Raw genomic sequence first — 13,804 nt, 5'->3', positions numbered from 1 at the left:
TGGGGTCAGTCACCTCATCGTCCTGCTGCTCTTCCTCCGAATCCTCTGTGCGCTGCTCCCTGGGACTTACTGCCCTTACTACTACCTCACTGCAAGACAACTGTGTCTGATCGTCATCGTCCTCCTCACCCACAGAAAGTTGTTGAGACAGTTGGCGGAAGTCCCCAGCCTCTTCCCCCGGACCCCGGGAACTTTCGAATGGTTGGGCATCAGTGACGATAAACTCCTCTGGTGGGAGAGGAACCGCTGCTGCCCAATCTAAGCAGGGGCCCGAGAACAGTTCCTGGGAGTGCTCCCGCTCCTGAGCAGGTGTTATTGTAGTGGAGTGAGGAGGCTGGGAGGAAGGAGGAGCAGCAGACAGAGGATTCGGATTGGCAGCAGTGGACGGCGCAGACCTGCGGGTAGACGATAGGTTGCTCGAAGCACTTTCTGCCATCCAGGACAGGACCTGCTCACACTGCTCATTTTCTAATAACCGTCTCCCGCGTGGACCCATTAATTGGGCGATGAATGTGGGGACGCCAGAAACGTGCCTCTCTCTTAATCGCGCAGCAGTCGGCTGCGACACACCTGGATCAGGAGCTTGGCCTGTGCCCACACCCTGACTTGGCTCTCCGCGTCCTCGGCCGCGTCCACGTCCTCTAGGCCTACCCCTACCCCTCAGCATGCTGTATTACCAGTGATTTGATTTCACAGGCAGGAAATAAATTGGCGCAAGACTGCAGGCCAAATATAATTTTTGCCCTTTTTGGAAAACGAAAGGCCCCACTGCCTCTAGTGAATGAATTATCTAAGTTTAATAACTGTGCTGTGTCCCTGCTTATGTGTCACAGAACGTGAGGGTAGCAGAGTTATTATAACTCTGGCAGAGCAGGTATTTTTTTTCCCAATTAAGGAAAGCAAATGGCGAAGCCAGCAGTAAAGCGTAGCTGGGTGCGTATGATTTAGCACTGTTCTTCACGCAGCTCACACGTCTCCACCGCCCGTAAGGACGGACAGAGGCTGGACAAATAGATTTGTTTTCAGTTTTTTCCCACCAAAAGGCAGCACTGCGTATATTCTATGAACATGAGAAGTTTAATAACTGTGCTGTGTCCCTGCTTATGTGTCACAGAACGTGAGGGTAGCAGAGTTATTATAACTCTGGCAGAGCAGGTATTTTTTTTCCCAATTAAGGAAAGCAAATGGCGAAGCCAGCAGTAAAGCGTAGCTGGGTGCGTATGATTTAGCACTGTTCTTCACGCAGCTCACACGTCTCCACCGCCCGTAAGGACGGACAGAGGCTGGACAAATAGATTTGTTTTTAGTTTTTTCCCACCAAAAGGCAGCACTGCGTATATTCTATGAACATGAGAAGTTTAATAACTGTGCTGTGTCCCTGCTTATGTGTCACAGAACGTGAGGGTAGCAGAGTTATTATAACTGTGGCAGAGCAGGTATTTTTTTTCCCAATTAAGGAAAGCAAATGGCGAAGCCAGCAGTAAAGCGTAGCTGGGTGCGTATGATTTAGCAATGTTTTTCACGCAGCTCACACGTCTCCACCGCCCGTAAGGACGGACAGAGGCTGGACAAATAGATTTGTTTTCAGTTTTTTCCCACCAAAAGGCAGCACTGCGTATATTCTATGAACAGGAGAAGTTTAATAACTGTGCTGTGTCCCTGCTTATGTGTCACAGAACGTGAGGGTAGCAGAGTTATTATAACTGTGGCAGAGCAGGTATTTTTTTTCCCAATTAAGGAAAGCAAATGGCGAAGCCAGCAGTAAAGCGTAGCTGGGTGCGTATGATTTAGCACTGTTCTTCACGCAGCTCACACGTCTCCACCGCCCGTAAGGACGGACAGAGGCTGGACAAATAGATTTGTTTTCAGTTTTTTCCCACCAAAAGGCAGCACTGCGTATATTCTATGAACATGAGAAGTTTAATAACTGTGCTGTGTCCCTGCTTATGTGTCACAGAACGTGAGGGTAGCAGAGTTCTTATAACTCTGGCAGAGCAGGTATTTTTTTTCCCAATTAAGGAAAGCAAATGGCGAAGCCAGCAGTAAAGTGTAGCTGGGTGCGTATGATTTAGCAATGTTTTTCACGCAGCTCACACGTCTCCACCGCCCGTAAGGACGGACAGAGGCTGGACAAATAGATTTGTTTTCAGTTTTTTCCCACCAAAAGGCAGCACTGCGTATATTCTATGAACAGGAGAAGTTTAATAACTGTGCTGTGTCCCTGCTTATGTGTCACAGAACGTGAGGGTAGCAGAGTTATTATAACTGTGGCAGAGCAGGTATTTTTTTTCCCAATTAAGGAAAGCAAATGGCGAAGCCAGCAGTAAAGCGTAGCTGGGTGCGTATGATTTAGCACTGTTCTTCACGCAGCTCACACGTCTCCACCGCCCGTAAGGACGGACAGAGGCTGGACAAATAGATTTGTTTTCAGTTTTTTCCCACCAAAAGGCAGCACTGCGTATATTCTATGAACATGAGAATTTTTATAACTGTGCTGTGTCCCTGCTTATGTGTCACAGAACGTGAGGGTAGCAGAGTTATTATAACTCTGGCAGAGCAGGTATTTTTTTTCCCAATTAAGGAAAGCAAATGGCGAAGCCAGCAGTAAAGCGTAGCTGGGTGCGTATGATTTAGCACTGTTCTTCACGCAGCTCACACGTCTCCACCGCCCGTAAGGACGGACAGAGGCTGGACAAATAGATTTGTTTTCAGTTTTTTCCCACCAAAAGGCAGCACTGCGTATATTCTATGAACATGAGAAGTTTAATAACTGTGCTGTGTCCCTGCTTATGTGTCACAGAACGTGAGGGTAGCAGAGTTATTATAACTCTGGCAGAGCAGGTATTTTTTTTCCCAATTAAGGAAAGCAAATGGCGAAGCCAGCAGTAAAGCGTAGCTGGGTGCGTATGATTTAGCACTGTTCTTCACGCAGCTCACACGTCTCCACCGCCCGTAAGGACGGACAGAGGCTGGACAAATAGATTTGTTTTCAGTTTTTTCCCACCAAAAGGCAGCACTGCGTATATTCTATGAACATGAGAAGTTTAATAACTGTGCTGTGTCCCTGTTTATGTGTCACAGAACATGAGGGTAGCAGAGTTATTATAACTGTGGCAGAGCAGGTATTTTTTTTCCCAATTAAGGAAAGCAAATGGCGAAGCCAGCAGTAAAGCGTAGCTGGGTGCGTATGATTTAGCAATGTTTTTCACGCAGCTCACACGTCTCCACAGGCGTAAGGACGGACAGAGGCTGGACAAATAGATTTGTTTTCAGTTTTTTCCCACCAAAAGGCAGCACTGCGTATATTCTATGAACATGAGAAGTTTAATAACTGTGCTGTGTCCCTGTTTATGTGTCACAGAACGTGAGGGTAGCAGAGTTATTATAACTCTGGCAGAGCAGGTATTTTTTTTCCCAATTAAGGAAAGCAAATGGCGAAGCCAGCAGTAAAGTGTAGCTGGGTGCGTATGATTTAGCAATGTTTTTCACGCAGCTCACACGTCTCCACCGCCCGTAAGGACGGACAGAGGCTGGACAAATAGATTTGTTTTCAGTTTTTTCCCACCAAAAGGCAGCACTGCGTATATTCTATGAACAGGAGAAGTTTAATAACTGTGCTGTGTCCCTGCTTATGTGTCACAGAACGTGAGGGTAGCAGAGTTATTATAACTGTGGCAGAGCAGGTATTTTTTTTCCCAATTAAGGAAAGCAAATGGCGAAGCCAGCAGTAAAGCGTAGCTGGGTGCGTATGATTTAGCACTGTTCTTCACGCAGCTCACACGTCTCCACCGCCCGTAAGGACGGACAGAGGCTGGACAAATAGATTTGTTTTCAGTTTTTTCCCACCAACAGGCAGCACTGCGTATATTCAATGAACCTGCGAAGTTTAATAACTGTGCTGTGTCCCTGCTTATGTGTCACAGAACGTGAGGGTAGCAGAGTTATTAACTGTGGCAGAGCAGGTATTTTTTTTTCCCAATTAAGGAAAGCAAATGGCGAAGCCAGCAGTAAAGCGTAGCTGGGTGCGTATGATTTAGCAATGTTTTTCACGCAGCTCACACGTCTCCACAGGCGTAAGGACGGACAGAGGCTGGACAAATAGATTTGTTTTCAGTTTTTTCCCACCAAAAGGCAGCACTGCGTATATTCAATGAACATGAGAAGTTTAATAACTGTGCTGTGTCCCTGCTTATGTGTCACAGAACGTGAGGGTAGCAGAGTTATTATAACTCTGGCAGAGCAGGTATTTTTTTTCCCAATTAAGGAAAGCAAATGGCGAAGCCAGCAGTAAAGCGTAGCTGGGTGCGTATGATTTAGCAATGTTTTTCACGCAGCTCACACGTGTCCACCGCCCGTAAGGACGGACAGAGGCCGGACAAATAGATTTGTTTCCACTTGTTTTTCCACCAAAAGGCAGCACTGCGTATATTCTATGAATAATAACTGTGTTGTGGCCCTGCCTATACAATTCTTTCCCTGCAGTATCAATGGAGGGTGCAATGCTCTGCAGAGGCGATTTTGAGAAGCCCACAAAAAATGCAGCACAGCTAACAGCAGCCTGGACAGTACTGCACACGGATAAATATGGCCCTAGAAAGGACCGTTGAGGTTCTTGAAGGCTACACTCACTCCTAACACTCTCCGTGCCTATGCAGCACTTCTGTCCCTAATGCCAGGTGCAACGCTCTGCAGAGCCGATTTTGAGAAAAAAAAAATGGCACTGCTAACAGCAGCCAACACACAGCTATCAGTGGCCCTAATAAGGACCTTTGGGGGTCTTGAAGCCTACACTAACTACCAATTCTTTCTCTACAGCAGCTCCGGTACAAACAGCACTGTCCCTCATCTAACTCACACCGCATCTGAGGCGAGCCGCGGGAGGGGCCGACTTTTATATTAGGCGAACACCTGATCTCGCCAGCCACTCACAGCAGGGGGGTGGTATAGGGCTTAAACGTTGCAGGGGGAAGTTGTAATGCCTTCCCTGTCTTTCAATTGGCCAGAAAAGCGCGCTAACGTCTCAGGGAAGGAAGTGAAAATAACCAGAACACCGCATGGTGTTCGTTACGAATAACGAACATCCCGAACACCCTAATATTCGCACGAATATCAAGCTCGGACGAACGCGTTCGCTCATCTCTAATCGTTACTGCATCGTCCCATAACTTTTTAATTTTTCCATGGATGAGGGCTTGTTTTTTTTTGCGTCACAAGCTGTTGTTTTTATTTGTACCATTTTGGGGTACATATAAATTATTTTGATCTTTTTTATTGCGCTTTTTGCAGGTAACATGAATAAAATAAGCATTTTGGCTCCGTTTTTTTTTCTTTACGGCTCTTGCTGTGCAAGATAATTAGTGTGCTCAAATTATACCATATATTAGACGTATGATACCACATATATGGAGTTTTTCTTACAAATAGGAGAAAATGAGCAAAAAAAAAGTTTTTTTAAATTATTTTTAAAAATGTTTTTTATACTATTTATTTAGTTTTTTTACACAATTTCTGTCCCTGTAGGGAACTTTTACTATAACACCTATGATAAAGCATTGCAGGACCTATGTCCTGCATGCCTTATTGCTGGTTATAGCGATTATAGGCACTGGCAAAGCAGGACGCCTGTAGCTGGTGTCCTGTTGTCATGACTACCCATTGGCCCTCCGCGATTACATTCCAGGGGTCCAATGATGTCACAGAGGGAGCATCCTCCCTCGGTGAACCCTTTACACGCCATGATCTACATAGATCGCAGTGTGTAAGGGGTTAACAGCAGAGGTCGCTTTCCCGATGCACCCACATAGTTGCAGGGGGAGGCCAGCTATCAGCAATCTCTTCAGATCCCTCGAGATCCACATGAGGTAAGGTTATATCATTTTGCCTTAAGTACCAGCCTGCCATGATGTAACCTTAAGTCCTGTGGCAGGATGGGGTTAAAGACTAGTTCTACATTGACCCATTATTTTAGCTTTTGAAGCGTGAGTTAGGTCAATTATTCGGTTAAAGGGGTGGTCTCGCGAAACCAAGTGGGGTTATACACTTCTGTATGGCCATATTAATGCACTTTGTAATGTACATTGTGCATTAAATATGAGCCATACAGAAGTTATTCACTTACCTGCTCCGTTGCTGGCGTCCTCGTCTCCATGGTTCCGTCTAAATTCGCTGGCAGCTTGCTTTTTTAGACGCGCTTGCGCAGTCCGGTCTTCTCCATTCAGCACGAGCCGCTTCAGTGTGCTCCCCGCTACAGCTCTTCTGCGCATGCGCAGACGAGCTGTCACTGCTCGGGAGCGCGCTGAAGCGGCCATTCTGCACCATCCTCTGTTAGAGGAAGGTGCAGAAACTGGAGCTGCCCAGCGGAGAAGCCCAGCCCAGCCCAGCAGCCCCGAGAAGCCTCCCAGGTAAGTGATGGGTCGGGGGGGGGGGGGGGGCTGCCGCTGCGCCGGGGGGGGGGGGCTGCCGCTGCGCCGGGGGGGGGGGCTGTCGCTGCGCCGGGCTGCGCCGGGGGGGCTGCCGCTAGGCCGGGGGGGCTGTCGCTAGGCCGGGGGGGGGGCTGTCGCTGCGCCGGGCTGCGCCGGGGGGGCTGTCGCTGCGATGGGGGGGCTGTCGCTAGGCCGGGGGGGCTGTCGCTAGGCCGGGGGGGGGGGGCTGTCGCTGCGCCGGGCTGCGCCAGGGGGGGCTGTCGCTGCGATGGGGGGGGCTGTCGCTAGGCCGGGGGGGCTGTCGCTAGGCCGGGGGGGGGGGGCTGTCGCTGCGCCGGGCTGTGCCGGGGGGGCTGTCGCTGCGATGGGGGGGCTGTCGCTAGGCCGGGGGGGCTGTCGCTAGGCCGGGGGGGGGCTGTCGCTGCGCCGGGCTGCGCCGGGGGGGCTGTCGCTGCGATGGGGGGGCTGTCGCTAGGCCGGGGGGGCTGTCGCTAGGCCGGGTGGGGGGCTGTCGCTGCGCCGGGCTGCGCCGGGGGGGCTGTCGCTGCGATGGGGGGGCTGTCGCTAGGCCGGGGGGCTGTCGCTAGGCCGGGGGGGGGGGCTGTCGCTGCGCCGGGCTGCGCCGGGGGGGCTGTCGCTGCGATGGGGGGACTGTCGCTAGGCCGGGGGGGCTGTCGCTAGGCCGGGGGGGGGGGGCTGTCGCTGCGACGGGCTGCGCCGGGGGGGGCTGCCGCTAGGCCGGGGGGGCTGTCGCTAGGCCGGGGGGGGGCTGTCGCTGCGCCGGGGGGGGCTGCCGCTAGGCCGGGGGAACTAGCGCTGGGCTCCGGAACCTAGCGCTGGGCTCCGGGGCCTTCACCTGGGTTGAGGGTCTAGCGCTGGGGAGCCGGGGGCTAGCGCCGCTTACCTGCTGCCTGGCGGTGGGCGTCTGGTCGGCGGCTGCGGGGCGTCCGGTTGCCATGGAGACACAGCTGGCGGCGTCTCGGGAGCGCGCACGTCGGGCTGCAGCGAGCGACGGGGAAAGAGCCGGCGGCCATCTTGAGGAAACTTTTATAAGTTGCTGAAACGCTGGAACGGTAAGTACGAACCAGCTAGAAATGTCATTTACAGGGGGGCTTAGTAATGTGTGTTTAATGGGGGGGACTGGGCAAAAAAAAAAATTAACTGCTTCCTCGAGACATCTCCTTTAAGGTGTATTACATTTTTATATGATTCAGATTCTGCTAGACCAATACCTGCAAGTTTCCCATGTGTGATTAGAGGTGAATATTTCACTCCAGGGTCTTTGTTTTGCCAAATAAATGTAGTGATCATGCTCTTCAATTTAGTGAAGAACATTTTGAAGGATATTTATAGGTAATATGTGTAACAGACAGAGGATGTTTGAGGGATTACCATTTTTATTAAGTTTTTCCTACCGATCCACGGATTTTGCAGAGATTTCAATGCACTTAAGTCCCTTTCTTTTTTCTCTAGCATGGGAATACAGGCCATATAAGCTGGATATGTTGGGGATATTTTTGTCCCAACATATGTTATATAATCAGGAGTATTTTTAAAGGGGGATGATCTGATTAGAGATGACCAGGTTGTCTCGTCTATGTTTATATTGAGAAGTTCAGATTTAGTAAAATTGAGTTATAAGTTTATTTTGCCTAATTCTTTCAGAGAAAACTTCCACATAGAAGATAAATAGAAGAGGAGAGCGAGGGCATCCTTGTCTTGTGCCGCTGGTTATATTAAAGGAGGAAGAGAGTTCTCCATTAATTTTGATTTTCGCTGAAGGTTCTTTGAATTAGGCCATAATCGTATTAATAAAGATATCGGGAAAGTAGAATTTTTGCAGGTTCATTTAAATAAAATGCCACCTTACCCTGCTGCATGCATCAGCTGTGAGCCGGGCCAGAGCATTTTTTTGTATGCTTAACATGAGGAGTTATGTTAAGCCATCTGATTGTGCTGTCTTTGGCTTCTTTGTGGGGAGTAAAACCTACGTCTTCTGCATTGATTAGATTGGGGAGTAGACTTTTGATTCTACTGGTGAGAATTTGTGCATAGAGTTTGATATTATTATTAATTAGCAACATTGGTCTGTAGCTACTGCAGAGGGATGAGTCTTTTCCCTCTTTAGGGGAAAGAGATGTGTGGGTGCTTAATGAGTCTTTTAAGAACTTATTTATTTTGTTAAGCCGACTGAAGTAGCGGTGAAATTAATGAAGGTTTTAGGCCTCATGTCCACGGGCAAAATAATAATTAAAATCCGCAGCGGATCACCCGCATGCGGATCCGCATCCCATAGGGATGCATTGACCACCCGCGGGTAGATACATACCCGCGGATGTATCTACCCGCGGATGGTCAATAAAAGTGAATTAGAAAAAATATGGAGCATGAAAAAATTCGGACCATGTTCCATTTAGCAAATCAGAATATACTCACCTGCTCCGGATCTTCCCTTCTTCGCGGCTTGATCTTCTCTCCGTCGTGGCCGGATCTTTTTTCTTCTGGCTGGCGCATGCGCACGGCACGCAGCCGGCGTGCCGTGCACAACCGCCGGGCTGAAGAAAGAAGATCCGTCCGCGACGGAGAGAAGATCAAGCGGCGAAGAAGGGAAGATCCGAAGCGTGCGGAGAGGTGAGTAATTGCTATTTTCAGCCCTCATGTCCGCGGGGCAGGAGGGACCCGCTACGGATTCTCCGTGGAGAATCCGTAATGGGCCTGATTTTCCCCATGGACATGAGGCCTTAAAGTTTTGTTTTTTGATTAGGGCAGCTAGACCTTTCCCATATTTGTCCGAGAATGTGTAATGTTTAAATCTTGCATTAAAATATATTTTTCTGTTTTGATTGAGGAGTTCTCTTAGTTCAAATAATTTTTTCTCTTATAGGGGTATTATTTTCTTCATATTAGAAATTCTCTAAGGGTCAACCACATGCATCCCTGAATTTTTATTTTTTGTGAGAAAGTTGAAGTGCAATTTCAGGTATCTAAAGGGGGTTGTAAGGGTACATTGAAATCACCATCTAAAATTAGGTGTCCCTCTTTGCAATTTTCTAGTTGGTCAAATATGTTGGGAAAAAATGTACCTGGTTGGTATTTGGAGCACATATATTTGTAAAAGTAAAGGCTTTTTCATATACTACACCTTTTGGGTAGATGTATCAACCCTCTGTGTCAGATTTAATATTTAGTTTTGCTTTAGTTATAATAATTGATATATCTCTATGTCTCCTAAGGGGAGAGGATGCACTGTACCTTCTCGTGAAAGTTCTATTTTTTGTTAAAGGGGTGTAGAATTTTTTAAGTAAGTTTCTTTATCTGGAATAGACTCTGGACCCCCCGAATGCAGAGGTTGTTTCCCCTGGAGCGATTTTCCTGGTTGTCAATGTGTACTTTTTGGTTAAAGGGGTTGTCCCGCGCCGAAACGGGTTTTTTTTTTTAACCCCCCCCGCCCCCCGTTCGGCACGAGACAACCCCGATGCAGGGGTTAAAAAAACAAACCGGAGAGCGCTTACCTGAATCCCGGCGGTCCGGCATCTTCATACTCACCTGCTGAAGATGGCCGCCGGGATCCTCTCTCTCTGTGGACCGCAGGGCTTCTGTGTGGTCCATTGCCGATTCCAGCCTCCTGATTGGCTGGAATCGGCACGTGACGGGGCGGAGCTACACGGAGCCGGCATTCTGCACGAGCGGCCCCATTGAAGACAGCAGAAGACCCGGACTGCGCAAGAGCGGCTAATTTGGCCATTAGAGGCCGAAAATTAGTTGGCACCATGGAGACGAGGACGCCAGCAACGGAGCAGGTAAGTATAAAACTTTTGATAACTTCTGTATGGCTCATAATTAATGCACAATGTACATTACAAAGTGCATTAATATGGCCATACAGAAGTGTATAGACCCACTTTGTTTCGCGGGACAACCCCTTTAATTATGTTTATCTATTAGGATTTTCTTCATCTTTTAAGAATATTTAAGTATTTGAGCACAGGAATTTTCAAGAGTGTGAACTCCTTTGAAAACTTCTCTAACATCCTTTCTGAATGCCAAGATTTCTTCTTTAACTGTCCAGGTAAACCCCTTGAAAAGGTCTTTAATACAGTCCTTTGTTGGTAGAGCTCTGATATATTCTTTTAGGGCAGAGTCATTGGTTATTAGTGAGTGGTCTTCTAGGTCATTTTCTGGATCTGGGGTTGAGGCTTTTTTTTCCTTATCAAAGGAAACTTGTCTAGATTTATTAGCATGTAAATGTTCAGTAATAGTTTTTTTTGGTTGTTTTTCATCTGTTTTTCCTAGGTGTTCATAAGGCGTTTCAGATTATTATAGGTATCATCATTCACATTAGACCATCCAGAAAACATTTCAGCAAATTTATTTAAATGTGCCGGGTTAGTTAAAACTGGAAATGATACAGTAGATGTCAAAGGCAACAAATCACTATCAATAAAATATTAACTTGATAATATCATGGAGTATAGAACAAATATTGAATTGGAGCTCGTAAACACCAGAAAAAAAAATATCAGTAAAAATGCAGCTCAACGAAAATCTTGATCCACAGTGTTATGCCAAACAGCCAATCTCCAATAAAGAGAGTGCATGTAGAACAACGCCAAGCTGGTTTCTCAGGAATGCAATGTGGAAAAAACAATGTATATAACTTCAGCACTTCTCATAAAAAAAAAAAAAAAATTTTATTAGAATATATCCATAGAAAGGTAAAAACGCTCACAAGTCTGAACACAGATCTCTGCATTTTGACAAAACACCAAGCCTTAATTAAGGCATCTAATCTGTACAAGAAGCAAGTAATTTAAAGGACTATAACATAGCATGACCACTTCTGCTCTTTAACACTTTCCACCATTTTTGGCACACTTTTTAGAATTGTTCTTTTTTATTGATGTCTTATTACAAGTCTATATCCGAGCATTGTATCTGAGCTGAAGGTAGTCAATAAACAGAAAATATAGAAACACCCCAAAAGACGTGTAATGATTCTTCTCCTATTATTATTCTGTCACACTGCAGAAAGGATAAACGTTATAGATGATCACCGATCAGATCTTATTAGATGGATAACAGATGTGGATCCACTTCTACGTGATCTCCGGGACCAGAAGCTACTGACCCAGGAACAGTGTTATGATATGATGGAAAAGACAACAAACCGGAAGAAGATGGAAGAGCTGTGTGATGTTATTAATCACTTGGAGGATATTGAGAAGTATAAGGCTTATATCACACTCAGAAAATTCAACGAACGGCTCATCAAGAACTTGGAAAGAAATGACAGAATATGGAGAAATGCTCACTCAGAACGCTTTGGTGGTAAGTCGTGCTATGTGATATTCTCTAATTCCTTTTAGATATAGGATAGAAGCTGATGATTTTATGTACATGTGCATGTGTTTGGCTATGTTTATATCTGTAGAGCCTCCATTGCAGATCCAGCATGAAATGCTGGCCAAAAAACATCCCACATGTAGGAAGTTTTTGTTTGGTAAAATGCCAGACAGCTGCATGGAAACTGAACAGCCCCCATCATAGTCACTGGGGTCTGTTTGGAATCATTAAACTATTTGGCCAAGGGATTACCCTTTTCTGTTCTCATAACAGAGCAAGAAAAAGGAATCCCCGGAGTTGGCTCTGTGGCTGCATCTATCAGTTTATGAGATTATTCTTTTCCTTCTGGATTACACTGGGGAATTCTGTACCTGCTTCTCCACCAATTTTCACTTTTCCTGGGTCAACGGGCTACTTATCTTCCTCTCTGCCATCACATAATTCCTGGCAGTAAAGCCTCTGGGGATACTCCATGTTCTGGTCTCAGCTTCTAGGCATGGGACCCGCAGGATCTGCCATGAGCTACATACTCTTCTACTATCAGGTAACTAGAGGTGCATTGTCCTTTTATAATTTGTGCTCCTCCCACTAGACGCATTGGAGTAGGAAATTTCCTAAGATTTTCCATGTGAACACCAGATAAACACCCGTACCAAATTAACCCGGGCGAAGCCGGATATATCGGCTAGTTTCTAAATAAGTTATTTTAAATGAAATGGAAAAACGTCTCCCCTTCCCCTTCTGATATGTGTTCTATCATGAATAAAATGTGGTTATATGAGATTTCCAAATTATTGCATTCTTTTTTTCTTAATATTATTTACATTTTACACAACATTTTTTTGGAATTGGGGTTGAAAATTAATAAATAACATACACATATTATGTCCAGAGTTTACCAAACTGGTAAGTTGTCTGTGTCCTGGAAGTCAAGAGGATGATGGCTAGGTTCTTGAGATGGGTGTGATGGTTTTTCTTCAGCCAATGTCTCCATGCTGTGAAGACACCCTTGTTTCACCTTAATGGTGAAATAGGTGCTGGAGCCAATGGTAAACGAATGTGAAAAGGATCCCAGGGACGGCAAGAGTTTCAGTTTGGCTAAGACGACTTCTCCTTTCTTTATGGATAGAAGAGAAGCTGTGCTGACCGTTTTTCTCTGAGAACAGCAAGCTAGTGATAGTTAAGTTAATATGGTGGCATGGAATTTGAAGCAAAGGTCTTAGAGTTCTTGTAGATATGATACCTTTTACTGGTTAAGAAAAAATGATGTTATAGAAAGCTTTCCAATCTGCTTCGCATTTTTCATCAAGCAAAAATAGGATAGATCTGAACAAGCATATGGGGAATAATGGACTTAATGGAGGATACCAGAATGTAGCACACACAGATGGAACAAGTATATATATGCACATTTATATAGTGGGATGGCAAAATCTAGTAATACAGTCTTAAGGAGTTTCCTTCCTATCTTCATCACATTTTTTTGGACTGCATAAAAATGCATCTTGCCTATTTTTTGTTTATGAAGCCCAACATTACATATGGTTAGTAACACTCTATATTATCTGTTGATCTACAAATGAGATTCCAGAATGTCATGGGGTTAGCAGTGGTTAGAAAGTACACAAAGAGGCATTGGAATCTGTGGAAAATATGGAGCCAACTGCATCCATTGGTCGAGGGTCCCATAATTTTGGGAGGAGAGTTTAACCTGGCACTGGACACATCATTAGATAACCTAAGATTACATCCTCCTAATCTCTGCAGGCCGCCGTCATGACTGGCGAGGGAAATAGGAGACCACCGATGAGCAATATTGTGAGATATACACAGTGTTGGTTCAGGTTTCCACTTCTTTGCCCAACCAGTGGCAGGCAGCAGGGATGTATAGAAGTGCAGGGCACGATGTTGGTAGCATTGGCAGCACTTTTGTTGCGAAGCTGCACCCCCGGGTGGCATAGGTGGTTAGGTGACTAGCACATCCCACACCCAGAAGAACAACCCTATGATAGGTCCTAAGGTAAGAGCAGAGCTGGCCC

General features: G+C 46.3%; 1 protein-coding gene across 4 annotated transcripts in view; it reads left to right on the top strand.

The window, feature by feature from the left end:
• LOC136613052 (uncharacterized) overlaps positions 1–13,804 on the top strand; it is a 93,836-nt gene that overhangs the window by 47,760 nt on the left and 32,272 nt on the right. For all 4 annotated transcript variants that reach the window (XM_066593873.1, XM_066593872.1, XM_066593870.1 and 1 more), the window contains one exon: positions 11,451–11,750. In XM_066593873.1, coding sequence (XP_066449970.1) covers positions 11,451–11,750 — 300 coding nt within the window. The remainder of the gene's footprint in view (positions 1–11,450; positions 11,751–13,804) is intronic.

This window comes from Eleutherodactylus coqui, chromosome 2 (assembly GCF_035609145.1).
Source record: "Eleutherodactylus coqui strain aEleCoq1 chromosome 2, aEleCoq1.hap1, whole genome shotgun sequence".
NCBI lineage: Eukaryota > Metazoa > Chordata > Amphibia > Anura > Eleutherodactylidae > Eleutherodactylus > Eleutherodactylus coqui.
The sequence above is the reverse complement of the archived record's forward strand: the minus strand, read 5'-3'. Positions and strand labels throughout refer to the sequence as shown.